Source organism: Schistocerca piceifrons, chromosome 1 (assembly GCF_021461385.2).
Source record: "Schistocerca piceifrons isolate TAMUIC-IGC-003096 chromosome 1, iqSchPice1.1, whole genome shotgun sequence".
Classification (NCBI taxonomy): Eukaryota; Metazoa; Arthropoda; class Insecta; order Orthoptera; family Acrididae; genus Schistocerca; species Schistocerca piceifrons.
This window is the reverse complement of record NC_060138.1, coordinates 291,916,490-291,934,869: the sequence shown is the minus strand read 5'-3', so window position 1 is coordinate 291,934,869 and position 18,380 is coordinate 291,916,490. Positions and strand designations below refer to the sequence as shown.

The 18,380-nt window shown below is 43.2% G+C and overlaps 1 protein-coding gene and 1 non-coding gene across 2 annotated transcripts in view; both read left to right on the top strand.

The window, feature by feature from the left end:
- LOC124787662 (lysosomal-associated transmembrane protein 4B-like) overlaps positions 1-14,624 on the top strand; it is an 80,045-nt gene extending 65,421 nt beyond the window's left edge. Inside the window, exons 5-7 of the mRNA XM_047254473.1 lie at positions 6,362-6,447; positions 8,534-8,687; positions 13,584-14,624. Of these exons, the coding sequence (XP_047110429.1) occupies positions 6,362-6,447; positions 8,534-8,687; positions 13,584-13,669 (326 nt within the window). The 3' untranslated portion in view covers positions 13,670-14,624. The remainder of the gene's footprint in view (positions 1-6,361; positions 6,448-8,533; positions 8,688-13,583) is intronic.
- Trnat-ugu lies at positions 9,510-9,583 on the top strand. Its single transcript has one exon. It is a non-coding gene; the product is annotated as a tRNA-Thr (tRNA).
- Positions 14,625-18,380: the final 3,756 nt, after the last annotated feature.

Genomic DNA, 18,380 nt, shown 5'->3' with positions numbered 1-18,380 from the left:
CATCAAGCCATTAATGACACAGCAAGCAACAAGATTGTTTCTCTTCTCAAAAAAGGGAAGCAGTTTTCTGTGTACTGTGAGACTGTGACATCAGTTTCGATAAGATTCCATTGCTATAGTCGAGACACAAGAATTCTTGCCTCTCCTTTGACAGGTCAAGGTCTCTAACGAGATCACACAATTCCGCGCTACTCAGTATGTGCGGTTTATCATCTTTTCCGTCAAAATCAGGGTAACGGAATGTGGAAAGTTCGTTTGGTTCTTCTTCTTGTTCCATACAGTCTTCATTTTCTACTGCAAACACACAATTTTCGGGTGGATCAGGAACTGGTAAACTATCTGAATGCGGAATGGATCTATTGGCAGATTGACGATTCGGGTACTGGCCTGTTATTCATTTCTTCAGAGAAAATCCTGCCTTTATCGTGGAGTCAAGCAGAAATAGCTGTCGTCGCTATGATTTTTAGGCTCCCGCCACACCACAGGCACAGCAAAAGCCGTAGATCGTTTCTTCTTTTTCAGCCATTCTCGCAGTGTAACTGAACGTGCGATACTACATATATATGGCGGCCGAGACTTATCTTGTTCCTCTACTTTCATACCGGCATAATGCTAATAGGCAGTCTTCACAAGAGGCGTCACACTGCGCTTCTGTGAGAAAAATTTTATTTCATCAGAAATGTAACAATAATTATTTGCCCATTTTTGTGGCATTTTTGCGACTTTTACACTACAAAACAACTCTCAAACCAAAAAATACTGCTTTAATCACAGCAGAAACTATAAGAAACTCTCAGCCACAGCAACAATATCTATGTTTATGACTTACAAACAGCTTAAGAGCATTTGCGTCTTGTTATTCGGCATGCGTGCCAACTCCTAAAACAAAATTTCCTTCAATCTCAAAATGTTGGCTATAAAAATGAAAAGTCACTTTATCTCCATAGCAAGAGCTAATCTATTACTTTCATGGTGATATTTTTTATCCAGCCGATGGAAATACACGCGAATTAACTATTTTTGAGCCCGAAACATTTTCATTGTTGGCCAGTGTAACTTTACTACCAATGAACAGTTTTACGTCATTTAAAATGTCTATAATTTTTATATGGTTTAAATATCACATTTTTGTAAAATATTTTATACAAAGAAGGCATTTTCCTCGTAAATCTCTTCGACTGTTACAACATGAGATTATAGTATTCTCACTAATCTCTTAGGTATAATAACCATCTATTGCAAGTTTTCTCTTTGTTAATGTTTTGTAATCTTTTTATGTATTTGTCTGGATTTTCTGATGAAGACACCCATAATCGGTGTTGAAAACAGGTTAACATAAAATCTTGTTGCAACTGGTTGGTTGTATTATACGAGGGTTGCCCAAAAGCTAATGCATTGCCTTTTTTTTTCAACAGTTCTTTATTGAACGTAATGAAAACTATACACGCGAAAGAATGGTATTCTATCTACACACCCTGTTTTACCTCGTAATCTCCTTCCCGTTCTATGGCCTTCCTCCAGCACGAAACAAGGGCGTCGGTACCAATCCCTGTCCTGGTGGCTAAGCCAGCGCTTCACTGTGTAAACTTCCTTTGTTGATTGGCAGATGCGGCGCCAACTGCCGAGTCGTAATGCGTCTGTCCTCGCGAATGACATCATCAGCTCGCTGCAACATGTCAGGTGTCAGGTGTGACAGCCGTGGATGGTCTCCCCGACAGCTGCAAATCGTGGACCTCCGCCGAAGCGTCTTCTGATTACCTCACCCTCCGTGCCCAGCGATTGGCTGAACTTCTGTCCACAGCAGATGCTCCATAGACTCCACAAAAGCTTTTGTGAATGTTGCCCACAATTTATTTCTGTGCAGTGAGAAATTCAATGATGGCACGTTGCTTGTAACGTACATCTCCTACAGACACCGTTTTTAAACTATCCTGCAGCTACGCTATCTGTCGGAAACTTGGCGCGCTCGCTCAGGAGACTTCAAATAATACATACGTAGCGTTTCACATTCGTAGCATTGTTTTCGGCTGAGAAAAAAACCTGAGAAAAAAATTTGGTGCATTACTTTCCGGGCAATCCTCGTACAAATCTAATTATAGCTATTACGAGTAGCATGTTTTTGGGTTGATTCGTACTCCAAGTACGCTTGGCACAAGCAAGCTACTAATTTCAATTTTCCCCTGGACAGCAGCTGTGGTGTGGACACAATTGACGGGAAAGGAAGACTTTATACTGAAAGGTGTAGATCACTTTACGGCACAGTTACTACTGTTCCGAAAACAGCAGGAAGTAAATTACGTGATTTGTTTGCGGGAAGATTGCTAGACGCGGAGAGAAACCAACTCACACACTGAAGTTGGTACACATTAAAGTACAAATAATCATAATAGCTCTACCCTAGCATCCTGTTTAATTTAATGACTGGTGTGTCTCATGAATTGAGTCTAAGATACCTTGTCTTCAGCGTAGTTGACTTCCCCAATGGCCGGCCGTTGTGGCCGAGTGGTTCTAGGCGCTTCAGTCTCGAACCGTGCTGCTGCTAGGTTCGAACCCTATCTCGGGAGTGGATGTGTGTGATGTCGTTAGGTTAGTTAGGTTTAAGTAGTTCTAAGTCCAGGGGACTGATGACCTCAGATGTTAAGTCCCATAGTGTCCAGAGTCATTTGAACCATTTTGGTGAACTTGCTCAATGTCTGACGTGTGCCTTGCTACCGGTCTGTCCTCTTGGCAGTAAAATCGAAACGGAGCGATGCTTCGTGCAGCTCCACAACGCGGTGTTGTAGATCTACTTTGGTTTCAGTAAATCTAGCAAAAGTGCTAAACATAGTCTACCACCGATTTTGCGTGGGAATGCTTCGTGCTGTTCGCTGAGAACGCTATACAATGGCTGCACCGTTCCATCTTTTACTTAACGCTGCGGTGCGAGATACCCCTTCTCAACCCACCCTCATGTTAGCGTATACCTGTGCTGGAAGCTCGTTCAGGGTGTCCAGCCTTTATATTTCTTACATTGCGACTTACTACATTTTCGTTGTATGTGGACTGGCTGGCCACATCAACAGTAGTCTCAGTGTTAAAAACTACTTTCCTCTCTCTAGGCTTGATGAGTGCATAAATCTCGGCCGTAGCTCCCGCAGCTGTTTCAGCCCCGTTTACAATTTATGGAAACTCTATGCGCACTTTACGTGACATCACAGCAGGAAAAGCCAACAAAAATACATCCAGAACCCTCTGTTTTGCCTCCTGTAAAATAGCCCTATTGACGTCATCTGCTTGTAATGTCTACCTTCCTTATTCGATCCACAAGGCTATTCACCGACTCTCCTGTTTCTGACTCACCTCACTGACTGGTGACTTGTTACCAGTAGTGTCTAGTTGCGCTGCTTCTTCTACAATGCTCCACTACTTTTTTCCGGCAACTACTGGAAGGGCTGAACATCTTGCAACTCCTCTACATCTACATTTACATAGATACTCTGCAAATCACATTTAAGTGCCTGGCAGAGGGTTCATCGAACACATCACGTAGATTCTGGTGCTACCTGCTAATTTCAGTCGACCCATGCTTAATAACTGCTGGTCATTCCTCTTCCGTAATTTTGCAGATGCATGTAAATTATCAAACAGAATATCCTCTTCAGATTTCCTCCAGAATGGACTCAATCATGAGGCAGTTCTTGCATCTAGGACAGATGAGAAAATGTAACGAACTGACTGTTCCCTTCTTGCCTCCTATGCCTGTGTACCACCTTACGTAAACCCATATCAGTCCACACTTGAGCTAACTCATCTAGCAAGAGATAAAATGTTTACTGAGTTGACGGTATTGCAGTCACTGTCATTTTCCTCAAATATCGTTATCAAAATCCTACAGTATACCTTAGAAATGAAAGAGAAATGACCATACTGGACTACACAAAAAAAACCTCAAAGTCGGTACTTGGTTGTACATTTTTGTCGACCGAAACAGCTGCACTGCCATTGCCGCCATCGTCATACCAACCTCCAACCATCCTCTGACACGACTTGTAAACTGTGTGTCTATTGGGTGTGGGTGATTAGTTCTCTGGTGTAGGAAGAGAGTAGGTACAGAAGAAGAGGGCACCAGTGGTGACAAATTATTTATTGACTTCTACGGCGCCCACAGGGGGCACCCAGGAGGCAACGTCGGATGCAGAAGTGAACAGAGGCTGCATCGTGCTGGCAACATTACATCGGTGTCAGCGCTTTGGCCAATACAGCTCGGCTATCACCTTCATAACGACGCATCGTTCTGCCTTGGTGTTGCGTCGGTTAATGGTGCTTCACCTCTCGTAGCTGCGATCGGAGCGAGAAGGCGTACAGCCCCAACGGGGCTGGGGTCTAACACGGTACAGTTGGCTGGAGGGCGATGGCTGCTGATGTCGGCCCCAGTGGGTCAGAGCTACGAGGACGTTACCTGGACCCCTGGCCACCCAGGCTGCGGCTGGATACCTGGCAGACGGTCGTATGTGGATGGCGGAAGAGCTCTGGTGGCCTCGCCCCGTGGCAGCCAGCAAACAGCGGACGCCGATTCGAAATCCAGTTGTTGCAACATGCCTAGCCTGGATGATGATCAGCTCTTAAACAGAACAAGACTGGTCTTGTTACGGCTGAGCTCACCTGCATGGCCCGCCAAGAACCACCGAAGCATCTCGAAATGCCAGTTTCGCCCCAGTGCCCTGTTCGCAGATGCAGAGGCGCTGACAAGGAGTAAGTGTTGAGCAAACGTACGTTGCCAACCGCCTGGATTTCAGCATCGGGGCCCGGCTTGAGTATACTCTGCTCCACTGGAAATGAGTTTATTTGATTATCACTTTTTGTGTCTCTGGAGATGGGTTGTAGTTTTAAAATACACTACTGGCCATTAAACTTGCTTCACCAAGAAGAAATGCAGATGATAAACGGGTATTCATTGGACAAGTATATTGTACTAGAACTGACATGTGGTTACATTTTCACGCAATTTGGGCGCATAGATCCTGAGATATCAGTACCCAGAACAACCACCTCTGGCCATAATAACCGCCTTGATGCGCCTGGCATTGAGTCAAACAGAACTTGGATGACGTGTACAGGTACAGCTGCCCTTGCAGCTTCAACATGATACCACAGTTCATCAAGAGTAGTGACTGGCGTATTGTGACGAGCCAGTTGCTCCGCCACCATTGACCAGACGCTTTCAGTTGGTGAGAGATCTGGATAACATGCTGGCCAGGGCAGCAGTCGAACATTTTCTGCATCCAGAAAGGCTCATACAGGACCTGCAACACGCGGTCATGCATTATCTTGCTGAAATGTAGGGTTTCTCAGGGATCGAATGAAGGGTAGAGCCACGGCTCGTAACACATCTGAAATGTAACGTCCATTGTTTAAAGTGCCGTCAATGCGAACAAGAGGTGACCGAGACTTGTAACTAATGGCACCCCATACCACCACGCCGGGTGATACGCCAGTATGGCGATGACGAATAAATGCTTCTAATGTGCGTTCACCGCGATGTCGCCATACACGGATGCGACCATCATGATGCTGTAAACAGAACCTGGATTCATCCGAAAAAATGACGTTCTGCCATTCTTGCACCCAGGTTCGTCCTTGAGTACACCATCGCAGGCGCTCCTGTCTGTGATGCAGCGTCAAGGGTAACCGCAGCCTTGGTCTCCGAGCTGATAGTCCATGCTGCTGCAAATGTCGTCGAACTGTTCGTGCAGATGGTTGTTGTCTTGCAAACGTCCCCATCTGTTGACTCAGGGATCGAAACGTGGCAGCACGATCCGTTACAGCCATGCGGATAAGATGCCTGTCATCTCCACTGCAAGTGATACGAGGCCGTCGGGATCCAGCACGGCATTCCGTTTTACCCTCCTGAACCCACCGATTCCATATTCTGCCAACAGTCATTGGATCTGGACCAATGCGAGCAGCAATGTTGCGATACGATAAACCGCAATCGCGATAGGCTACAATCCGACCTTTATGAAAGTCAGAAACGTGATGGTACGCATTTCTCTTCCTTACACGAGACATCGCAACAACGTTTCACGAGGCAACGCCGGTCAACTGCTGTTTGTGTATGAGAAATCGGTTGGAAACTTTCCTCCTGTCAGCACGTTGTAGGTGTCGCCACCGGCGCCAAACTTGTGTGAATGCTCTGAAAAGCTAATCATTGGTATATCACAGCATCTTTTTCCTGTTGGTTAAATTTCGCGTTTGTAGCACGTCATCTTCGTGGTGTAGCAATTTTAATGACCAGTAGGGTAACAGAGTCATTTTTTTCCGTTACTGCAGCGTTCAGTGGGTATCGTAGGGTTTGTCTCACACTACACGCTATGTGTTTCAGTCTGGGACGGTTTCCCCTACATTGAGGCCATTCTTGGAATTCTCAAGATCATCGCCGCTCTAGTGCTCATCTTCGGAGCCAACAAGGTAAGCGTGATTAATGCTTTAAAAATAGTTTTATAAATTAGTTTTACAAATTTCTGTGAGTAATAATGATGCTAATAACAACAATAACAATATTATTTATTCATTCTTCGAAGGTTTTGTACAATGATAAGGGCTACTCACATAGAAAGACGTGCAGGGTGTTTCGAATGCATAAATGTATTAAGCTGTAAAACAGAGAACTAAGAAGCTTGGGGCACGTTATTACAGAACTCTCGAGTTTAAATTTCAGGTGGTCAATAAGTCCTCCACCAGTGAAACGAACAATATCACATCAACACTCGAATTCTTCCCCAACTCGGGTAAACATGTCCATCGTCACTGATGTTATGGCAGTAGGGACCGAATTCTTCAACTCTTCCAGGTTCTCTGGAACTGTTGGTGCAGAAACGTTGTCCTTAATGAAACCCCACAGAAAGAAGCCACAGGGCGTCAAACGGAGTGACCGTGGAGGCCGGCTGAGAAATGCTAAGTCGCCGGCTGCTTGACGACCAGTCCAACGGCTAGGTACAGTTTCACTCAGATATTAACGCATTTAGCGACTCCAGTGAGTAGATGCCCCGTTCAGCCTCGGACAAAATAAGTAACATAGCAAGATACTGCTGCACGTAAACCTTATTGCCACAATAGAAAAATGGGCTGTAAACTGGGATGTCGGACACAACAGATTGACTAAGGGTGCGTCTCGTACATGTACAGTGTCTGCATGTGGGTCCTGCAGGCGCCAAATTCGAAATTCAGAATTTTTTTCTTGAAATTTCTCTCGCTATGGTGCAAAGTAGCTTCATCACTAAACACGATGCGTTGTGCGAAAATGTTATCATCGTCAATAGCATTCCGACGCTCGTCAGAAAGTGCCACACGTTTCCGTTTGTCTTCATGGCATAGAGCCTGTGACTCCTGTAACTTGTACTAACCAACCGACGACTCAAAACACGCCAGACTGTTGTTGTAACTCCCGATTGGTAAGACGAGATGATTTTGTAGGACTACGTTGGAAAGCGGTATGGATTCATGCGACACTTTCGAGGGCGGCCAGGACTCTTTCCTTTACAACCTGCAAACATGAATAAGTTAGAATTCAATATCCTTTGTGTAGCGACGGAGCTTAAAACACTTCAGAAAGGCAAATCTTCCGATAACAGATTACGTAACAGTCGGGTTCCTTTCAGAGTATGCTGATACAGTAGCTCCATACTTAACAATCGTAGACAATTGCTCGCTCCGTAGAATGATCCGTACCCAGAGAATGGAAAATGCGCAGTTCACACCAATACCCATGAAAGGAAATGGAAGTAATTCAAAAATGGTTCGAATGGCTCTGAGCAATATGGGACTTAACTTCTGAGGTCATCAGTCCCCTAGAACTAAGAACTACTTAAACCTAACCAACCTAAGGACATCACACACATCCATGCCCGAGGCAGGATTCGAACCTGCGACCGTAGCGGTGGCGCGGTTCCGGACTGAAGCGCCTAGAACCGCTCAGACACTCCGGCCGGGTCTTTCCTTTACAAACACATCCTATGTGTACATACTGTCGATAACATCTGAGAATGTTCCATCCAGTCGGAGGATCAACTTGGTACGTGAGCCTGAAACGCCTTTGCACTGTACTCTCGGAAATACACTTCGCAAACTCGAGAACATAAAATGATTTCTGCTGGGGAGTGGCCCTTTTGCAACATGTGCGGTAACGCGGAAACAGAAAACAGCCAGCGGCAATAAATATAAACTAGAAAAAGTATTGACATTTGATGACGTACAAGGTATGGTGGATGACTGATGACGGTGAATCCAAGGCGTTGGATTGTGCAGTAGTCACAGCCCTTACGTGTGGTATGGAATTGTCGTGTTGGAGAGGAGTGCGCCTCTCGAATCCGTGCTATCAGTTTTGTGAGCTGTTTGTGTGCACAAGAAATGCAGGTGAACATAGCATTTTGTCAGTACACAGTTGGACAACAGAGGAAGACATTGCCTGTGTATGTTATTCAATACCCAAGAGTTGACAATTACTGACATCGACACCAACACACAGCGCCTTGCTGAGAGCTTTGGGGGTTTCCAGGAACGCCATCGGCTGATCTTCTGGTGTCTCATCATCAACGTGGCTCTCCTCATCATAGACGCCGCTCTGTTCCCGTTGACCATCGTCATATTCTTTGTGTATGCGAATACCGTTGATGCGGTCGTCACTCTACTGCTCGGTCTCGGAGACTTCGGTAAGTAAAGCTCTTCTCCAGAAACATTATCTATTACCCGATTTAGGAAAACGTATCTGTTTCCGTCTAATTTACTCATAAATGATGACTAACTGAAACCCTCAGCTGCCGACAGGTGTTGTTGGTATACCTCGATGTGGACAGCTGAAAATGTGCGCCCCGAGCGGGACTCGAACCCGGGATCTCCTGCTTACATGGCAGACGCTCTATGCATCTGAGCCACCGAGGACACAGATGAATAGCGCGACTGCAGGCACTTATCCCTTGCACGCTTCCCGTGAGACTCACATTCCCAACTGTCCACAATTCTACTTATGTAATGTACCTTATAGACATTTGCCCATCCACTCATTACTCGCGCACGGTTTGGCGATTCCCGTAAGAGTTTGGGCAACCTGTGCGCATTCGCACAGACAAAGGTCAATGGCTGGGTAGCCTTTTAACTATATATATGAAGACAGTACCTGTTCTCGAATGAACAGATACTGTAGATGACCGTGCAGCTTTTCCCTGGAATAAATGATGACTAACTGAAACCCTCAGCTGCCGACAGGTGTTGTTGGTATTCCTCAATGTGGACAGCTGAAAATGTGTGCCCCGACCGGGACTCGAACCGGGGATCTCCTGCTTACATGGCAGACGCTCTATCCATCTGAGCCACCTAGGACACATATGAATAGCCAAGCCAAAGCGTGCGCGAGTAATGAGTGGATGGGGAAATGTCTATAAGGTACATTACATATGTAGAATTGTGGACAGTTGGGAATGTATCACGGGAAGCGTGCAAGGGATAAGTGCCTGCAGTCGCGCTATTCATTTCTGTCCTCGGTGGCTCAGATGGATAGAGCGTCTGCCATGTAAGCAGGAGATCCTGGGTTCGAGTCCCGGTCGGGGCACACATTTTCAGCTGTCCACATTGAGGAATACCAACAACACCTGTCGGTAGCTGAGGGTTTTAGTAAGTCATCATTTATTCCAGGGAAAAGCTGCACGGTCATCTACAGTATCTGTTCATTCGAGAACAGGCACTGTCTTCATATATATAATTTACCCATATTCCAATATCTGACAGTTTCTCACTTTGATTCATGCTCAAGTATTCTCTAACAAGTCGCCGTTGTCTGTGAGCTTAAAGCGTTCAGTAACACGATTACTGGTGGCCTAATACTTCATTCACTGTAACGGACTGGATTACCTGAGCAATGTTTTCCGTTTGTGCTCTTATTTACATGTGACTCAAATTCGATATTCGATGCATCTCCCTTTCCCCCCCCCCCTCCCCTCCCCTCTCTCAATATGTTTGTCTGTACGTACACATATGGGGATTCGTCACTGATTGCGTACTACACAATATAGTATGTGATTTAAGTCCGGTACGCCAGCAATTAATGGAATGGACCTCCCTAAACATTTTATGAAATTTTTAGTTAATTTATGAATTCCTTCCAATGAACTGAATAAAAACTTAATACGTTGGCTTATATGTCCTTCCATCACAGATTACGTTGAGTACAATACGTGAGTTAAGTCTGGTACAATAGCAAATGACGTAATGTAGACTACCTCTTCCACGTTGCTATCGACTGTTCTGCAATGTTAGCCGTAGGAGTATCTTCAGGATTACGTAACAGCTGTTTATAGTTTTCAGTCTCGAGTACTCTTAGTTACAGTTGTTATTATGTGACATTTGATGGTGTAGCGTTTGGACAGGATTCTGTCCACACGTATTGCTTAATTATGGCGTGTGACCATATTTGTGTAAGACAAATCCATTATATACATATTGTAAAACGCAATGCACTTACTTTATGCCATGCATGCAAGTAGAACTGTTATACTTTAATGTTGTTATGTGTATGTAATCTGTTAATGTTTTAATCTATATCATTATGTACGCAGACAATGCTATTCTCTTCCATGTTGGCATATCACGACTTCACGTGCTTGAAAATGACGCAAAGTCGAAATTAGCTAACCGCACAAACTATGTACATAAAGAATGTTAATATACAAGATACAGCGATCCATATTTCCATTTGATAAATTTATATGATTTGTGAATTTGACCATGCTACAATACTGCTGTCACCATCTTATCTCCTAGGGAAGGTTAGGGGTTACGCTAAGAGAGAAAGGGCCCAGTGAATCGTAACGTGCCGTCTCCTCTACCAACAACAGAGCCTATGCAATAATTAAACTTCATATCTTTACACCTTGCAAGACGTCAGTTTCTCTCTTTGTCACAGATAAAATGGATTGTCAAAGGATACTATGGTTTTACGTTTCTCGAAGAGTGCAGCTAAGCGTTATTCTGCACTAGCAGTAAGTTGCCAATATTTCAGTAGGCTGGCGTTTTTCCACTAATTGGTTACTGCTGTAAGTTTTAACTGACACAGTTCCCTCATTCATAACTCCATCATCTGCGAAAAGCTCAAGATTCCAGCTGACGCTATCTGCTAATTTTTTAATTTTGAACATGAGCAGCAGCGGCCCTAATACTCTGTTCTGGGGCATACCGGATGATTTATTTATTGATTTTATTTCAGATGACTTTAAGGTCTCATTTTACAAAGTGTAATGAACTTAAGAAACCCTTTATAAGATTGACAGTTCCTAGTACTTATATAATTATTGATAACTTCATGTCCAATCCGGTTAAGAAAAGGGCATACGTTCATGGGAAATTTTCTTTTTGAAAATCACGAATACTATCACTCCTCAAACCATATAGCTCACGATCTATATCGATTTTGGGTAATTTGCAAGAATGATTGCCTATCGAACGCGTGGGCTCCTAACGATATGTATCGAACGTGCGACTCGATATAGACCATACGATTTTGGTGGCGCGAATTATGGTAAACGCGTAGTGTGTTGCCAGGGGGACATACTTTATCGTTTGCAGTTTCGAGTGCCGAGAGCCGCACATGACGAAATCTAACTCCTCGTTCATATAGCGTGGAAAGTTGTATCTCTTCAGATATCTATATTTATACAACTTGAGGTTGCCTGGAAAAATTGACCCTACTGATACTCTCCTGCTATCTCTCGACTGACATAGTAAGAGCGTACCCGGGTTATGGGAAAAAGAATTGCTGCTGGCAGCTTACACAACACTAGCAGTAGTGCACGAATAAGATGTGGCTGACGAGTGAAGTAAGTAAAGTTACTACTCGTACTTTCATTTGTTATTAACTGTAACTTAATAAACGTTCGTCTTTTGTCGTTGCTCTAGTCAGTATCCAAACTCACGCCACCAGAGTCGTGTGGTCGACATCGCGTCGCACGTTAGATATACATCGTTAGAAGCTCACGCGTTCGATAGGCAATCATTCTTGGAAATTACCCTATTTTGGAACGGCTGGTAACAAGTGTTTACAAAAGGCTAGAAAATACCGGCCAGAGCTGCATTCTTCGATAAGGTAGATGAGCAAGGTAGATTCTCCATGAAGCTGTTTGAAAATCACGGACGTCATTCGTGCTGAAGATACGTAAGATGTCGTGTTGACAAAGGAATATCCTCACAGTCCTCTGGTAGCACATTTTGCAGGAAATCAAAAAACCGTATTCCATCAAGAGCGTTATCTAATACAACTGGAGAGAAGAGTTGGCCATCAATAATACCGCACTACACTTTCACTGAGAAACGACTTTGAAAATTTATTTCCACAGTAGAGTGCAATCTTCGTCTGCCCAAAAGTGAAAGCCGCGCGCTATCACCTTTCGAAGTAAATACCTTTCCTCCTGACTCACCCTGTGAAACGTCCCCCTAGAAAAATTATAAATGAATTATTGTGCTGATAAATCTCTTACATTATCTGATTTTCAAACAGCTGAGCAAAACTGAACGTACTCAGACATTACTCACTTTACTTATTCTGATCAACACTAAACTGACACACAATATTTTTAGAGCAACGCAATCTGACTTTCAATAATACCTACAAAAGAATGGCCCTGACTAACATTAACCTATACGTTTCACAAATCACTTACCTCATAAAAATCTTCGTTACTCGAACTACTGCAACACAGCAAGCGCCACTACTGCCAGCTTAATAGTGTTCAAAATTCATAATATATATATCAGTTCTTGACATACAGTCTTACAAATGTACTGTATCTGATGGACACAAGTCCACTTCATCCGCTCTCAAAACTCCGCCATTTCTCTCCCCACATCCACCACTGCTGGAGGGTCACCTCCAACTGCGCAACGCTACGCGCTGTTCACATCCAACTGCCCACTACAATTGAGAATTTTTCAACAATGCAAACGAGACACAGACTGCACACAGCACAGCCAGTGATTTTCATACAGAGCGCTACTTGGCGTTACCAATATAAAAACCTAAACAGCCCACTTACACCTGTAATTAGGACGAGGTTGAGCTTCGTAAGTCATCCACGGATCCCGTTGGTTTACTAATTTGACAATCACGCAATTAATGTGGAACAGGACTTTGAATATCAGTTGACTGGTACCACGTTTCCCCGATAAACACGAAATTGGCACTGTTGTGAGAAATATCCTACGACCTTATCCTGTTAATAACTACGGTTTGTTTTTATTCTTGCAGAATGTTTCTTTCCTTACAAGACAGAGTAATCTAGGCAACGTCTATTCAGATGAATGATCTGATAATGATCTTGCTCTCGACATGAACCTTGAAGTTCGGTGTTTGCGATTCGGGCTGAGTAGGGTGGGAGGGGGGGGGCACCCGGTTTTGCTTGTATAGTTGAAATCGCCGCTGTTAGACCACCTAAGACGTCTGTGTCTGTAGATGACTTCTCATCCAGGTCCTGTGCTGTGTTCTGGCTGTCGGCAAATTTTTGTGTTCACCACAGCCTCTGGTCTGAAACAAAGGTTGCAGTGCGTTTGTGTCGGTGTTGCAGGTCTGGAACTGTACTTTCTGTGGGTGGTATTCAGCTACTACCGCATCATAGAGGAGCGAGCGCCGGGCGTCGTGGCCTCCGTGTAACACGGGACAGCTGCCAGCCGTGCTACGGTGGTACGGCGGGCACGTCTACATCGGGACGATGGAGCACCAGAAGCGCCAAATCGCCAGCCGGAGTCCTGCGTCCTGGAGGGAGAAGTTGCTGTCGGCGTAACGCAACAGTGATACCCACGTCACACACATGACAAAGTCAACCGTTATTCTACTCGTATTAGTTTGCTAGGCAAAATCATGTGCAGCACGAATTTCATGTTAGTCAAATGACTACTAATATTATGTTCCTGATCCATCCACTATCACCCACTGATCCAAACACTAACATTATTCGTACTTGTATGACTCACTTTCAAACACTATATTACAATAACGCGAAGCATTATGGTCAGGTAGAAAGTTTGTTAAACTTATTATATAATTGAAACATTCTTTGCAAAATTTACTTCCAGTCATAGGCGTCCGCATGACGGGGAGGAGCAGAGGTAATCCGGAGTACAGAGTCTTTGCTCATTACATACACTGTAGATAAGCATCGATTCTATGAGATGTAACAAGACTTCGGTATCAACTGTAAAATTTAGTTCTTGTGGCAGGAAAAGTATCGAAACTGACAACCCCATTTATAGCAAATACGAAAATTTATAACATCCTTCCTCCTCCCTTCCACAAATAAATTTAGGCGAACACCCATGGGCCCAATTATAATACATACTATATTTTATATTTATGTGACATTATTCCCAGTGATAAATGTAGCTTGTTTCCAAATATTTTCCTGCTCAATTAAGTGTTCCGTATTGTAGATAATATTATTGTGTAAATAAATTCCAATTAACTGAATCAATGACACCATTATGCCAAATGTCACTTTGGGGTGTCTAACTTACCTCTCTAATACCTAGTCTCCTGCAATGTGAACAAACATCTTCATTGTACAGATCATTCTTTAATGACAGCAGAATAAAACATTGTTGATCCCTTACTTTCTCCAACACTTGATTATTTTCTGAATTATTACTGAATAAGATTCGATAGGAAAGTTGAGGTACACAAATGTTAACTTTTGTATGCCTCCTGTCAAAAACCCAAAGGTTTATTCGACCACTGGAGTTCGTTATAGAAACAGTTATACTGTAGGTGGTACGTCAGTGCCTTCCTAATGGGAAAATTCGAGAAATTGTGTTAAAACTGACGCTTACCGACAGTTATTCTTCCAGTGCGTGTAGAACAGGGAAGGAGGGATCAGTTAGTCGCATCAGAACTACGCTCCGCCACACACTGTCAGGCGGCTTGCGGAATATTGATGCTTACGTAGATGTAATCAGAGAAGCGACAGCTCTAGCGAGTTTTTAACGTACAATCCCTATTACGGTGCAACGTGTCGTGTCTTACACTGCTACAGACGAGAGGCTATCTAACGTTTCTTTGTTGCGACTTGTAAAAAATCTGTTTTGCTTAGCATCCCCACTGCCTCACTGATAAACTAAAACCTCTGTTTTCCATATGAAGGTTAGCGAAGGTTTGTAGGCCACGTGTCGTACTTAGGATTTCTTTTTTTCGATAGTAAAACATACGAGAGGACTGCTATAAACGAGGTCAGGTGGATGTTTACGCTGTATCTCATTACTTCTTTCTGCATGTTCCTCAAGCACATAGTGGAATAAAACATTTTACTTACAAGTCATTTATAAAAATAAAGAGTTTCTGTCTCCAATATTTCTAGAAGTACCCGATAGTTACATGTAGATATCTCAGCTCCGACAGACCTATCTGCTAGAGAAATATAAGTTTTATGCAGCTGTGCAGGCAGTATGTAATAATACTGAGCAGAGCTACCGAGAAATGCATAAGCAAAAAACGCATAATTGGGCAATATACAGCCTTCTCCTTTCACAGGATGGCGTTTTAAACCACTTGTTGTTGTTGCGGTCTTCACTTTTATACTGGTTTGATGCTTCTCCGTGCTATTCTATCCTGCGTTATTCTCTTCATCTCCGAGTAACAACTGAAACCTACATCGTTCTGAATCTGCTTAGTGTATCACCTCTTGGTCTCCCTCTGCGATTTTTACCCTCCACGCTGCCCTCCAGTACTAAATTGGTGATCCCTTGATGCCTCAAAACAAGTCCTACCAATCGATCCCTTCTTCTAGTCAAGTTGTGCCAGAAATTCCTATTCTCCCCAATTCTGTTCAGTACCTCCTCATTAGTTACGTGATCTACTCATCTAATCTTCAGCATTCTTCTGTAGCACCACATTTCGAAAGCTTCTAGCCTCTTCTTCTCTAAACTAGTTATCCTCCATGTTTCACTTCCATACATGGCTACATTCCATACAAATACTTTCAGAAAATACTTACTGACGCTTAAATCTATACTCGATGTTAACAAAACTATCTTCTTCGGGAATGCTTTTTTGCCATATCCAGTCTACATTTTATATTCTCCCTACTTCGATCATCATCAGTTGTTTTGCTTCCCAAATAGCAAAACTCATTTACTATTTTAAGCACCTAATTTAATCTTCTGATTCCCTCAGCATCACCTGAATTAATTCGATTACATTCCATTATCCTCGGTTTGCTTTTGTTGATGTTCATCTTATATCCCCCTTTCAAGACATTGCCCATTCTGTTCAAATGCTCTTCCAAGTCCCTTGCTGTCTCTGACAGAATTACGATGCCTTCGGAAAACCTCAAAGTTTTTATTTCTTCTCCCTGGACATAAATTCCTACATTTTTTTTTCTTTTGTTTCCTTTACTGCTTGCTCAATATACAGACTGAGTAACATCGGGGATAGACTGCGATCCTGTCTCATTCCCATCTCAACCATTGCTTCCCATTCGTGCCCCTAGGCTCTTATAACTGCCATCTCGTTTCTGTAAAAATGGTAAATAACATTTCGCTACCTGTAACTTACCCGTAGAATTTCAAACAGAGCATTCCAGTCAACATTGTCAAAATCTTTCTCTAAGTCTACAGATGCTATAAACATAGGTTTGTCTTTCCTTCACCTGTCTCCTATGAGAAATCGTAGGGTCAGTTTGCCTCGCGTGTTCCTACATTTCTCCGGAACCCAAAATGATCTTCTCCTAGTTCGACCTCTACCAGTTTCTCTATTCTTTTGTAAAGTATTCGTGTTAGTATTTTGGAACAGTCACTTATTAAGCTGATAGTACAGTAATTTTCACACCTGTCAGCACCTGCTTTCTTTGAAATTGGGAATATTATGTTCTTCTTGAAGTCTGAAGGTATTTCCCCTGTCTCATACATTCCCCCTGTATCATACATTCAGCCTGTACTCCTGCCCGTCCACGTGCGGACACACAGCAGTGGCCAGTACTGCGCCGCGTCGTTGCTGCTCGCTGAGCCGAGACCTATGGAGCCGACATCCACCATGTTGTTCCTGCCCTGCCAACTAATGGTGCGGGCCAATAGTACAGCGCCAGCGAACCACGCGTGGTTACACTATATAATCACATGACCGTTGACAGAACACTGGTGGGAGATCAAGGCAGCGTTATAACTTCCCACCAACACCGGATGGAAGAGTTCTGTCATCCGCTGGTCCTCCAAGGCTGACGAAATGTTATCTACTCCTCAAGCATTGTTACCACTGAAGTCTTTTAATGCTTTGTCAGATTCTTCATGCAGTATCATATCTCCCCTCTCATCTTGCTCTGTGTCCTCTTCCCTTTCCATAATATTGACCTCAAGTACCTCTCCCTTGTACAGACCATCTATCTACTCCTCCCACCTTTCTGCTTTCTCTTCTTTACTTAGGACTGATTTTCCATCTGAGTTCTTAATATTCAAACTGGTGGTTGTCTTTTCTCCGAAGGTCTCATTAATTTTCCTGTAGCTGGTATCTATGTTACCGCTTGTGATATATGCTTCTACATCCTTACATTTGTCCTCTAACTGTTCCTGCTTATCCATTTTGCACTTCCTGTCAAAGTCCTTTTTTAAATGTGTATTCCCTTTCGCCTGCTTCATTAATTGTTTAATCCCGTGTTGTGGCTGTTTCCTTATGCAGAATAATTAACCATCTTAGAGGGAGTACAGTTGACTAATCTGTGGACAGTAAAATTACCTGAACGGAATGTACGATCCAGAGTTACCCACAAACTAAATTTTTCCACATGACGCATCATATACGAAGCACTTATCTTCAACTGAAATTAACTATAGTATGTGCTCGAAAACAATGATGGTTCTGATACATTACGGTCATGCATTTGTTTGTTTCAACTTTTGAGCAAATCAAATGCAAAAGCCAAGAAAATGGAAAGTAAGCATGAGTAATAATCTTGTAATCATAGTATTTAGTGATTTTTTTAATTTTTCACATCATGAAAGGGCAAAGAAATAGCTTAAAGTTTTAGATTTACATGATGTAGAAATAACATTCTCTCTTTGTAATAATGTAGCATCAGAACAGTCAAATATAAATAATATTTAGTGCGAAACACATGATGGAAATAGCAGTAGAAGTACTGACAAACTTTTACGCTTGACAGTTCTAATATTTTAAAAAGCATGAGTGAAGTCGACTTTGGAATAAATGGTTCAAATGACTCTGAGCACTATGCGACTTAACTTCTGAGGTCATCAGTCACCTAGAACTTAGAACTAATTAAACCTAACCTAAGGACATCACACATATCCATGCCCGAGGCAGGATTCGAACCTGCGACTGTAGCGGTCGCTCGGCTCCAGACTGTAGCGTCTAGAACCGC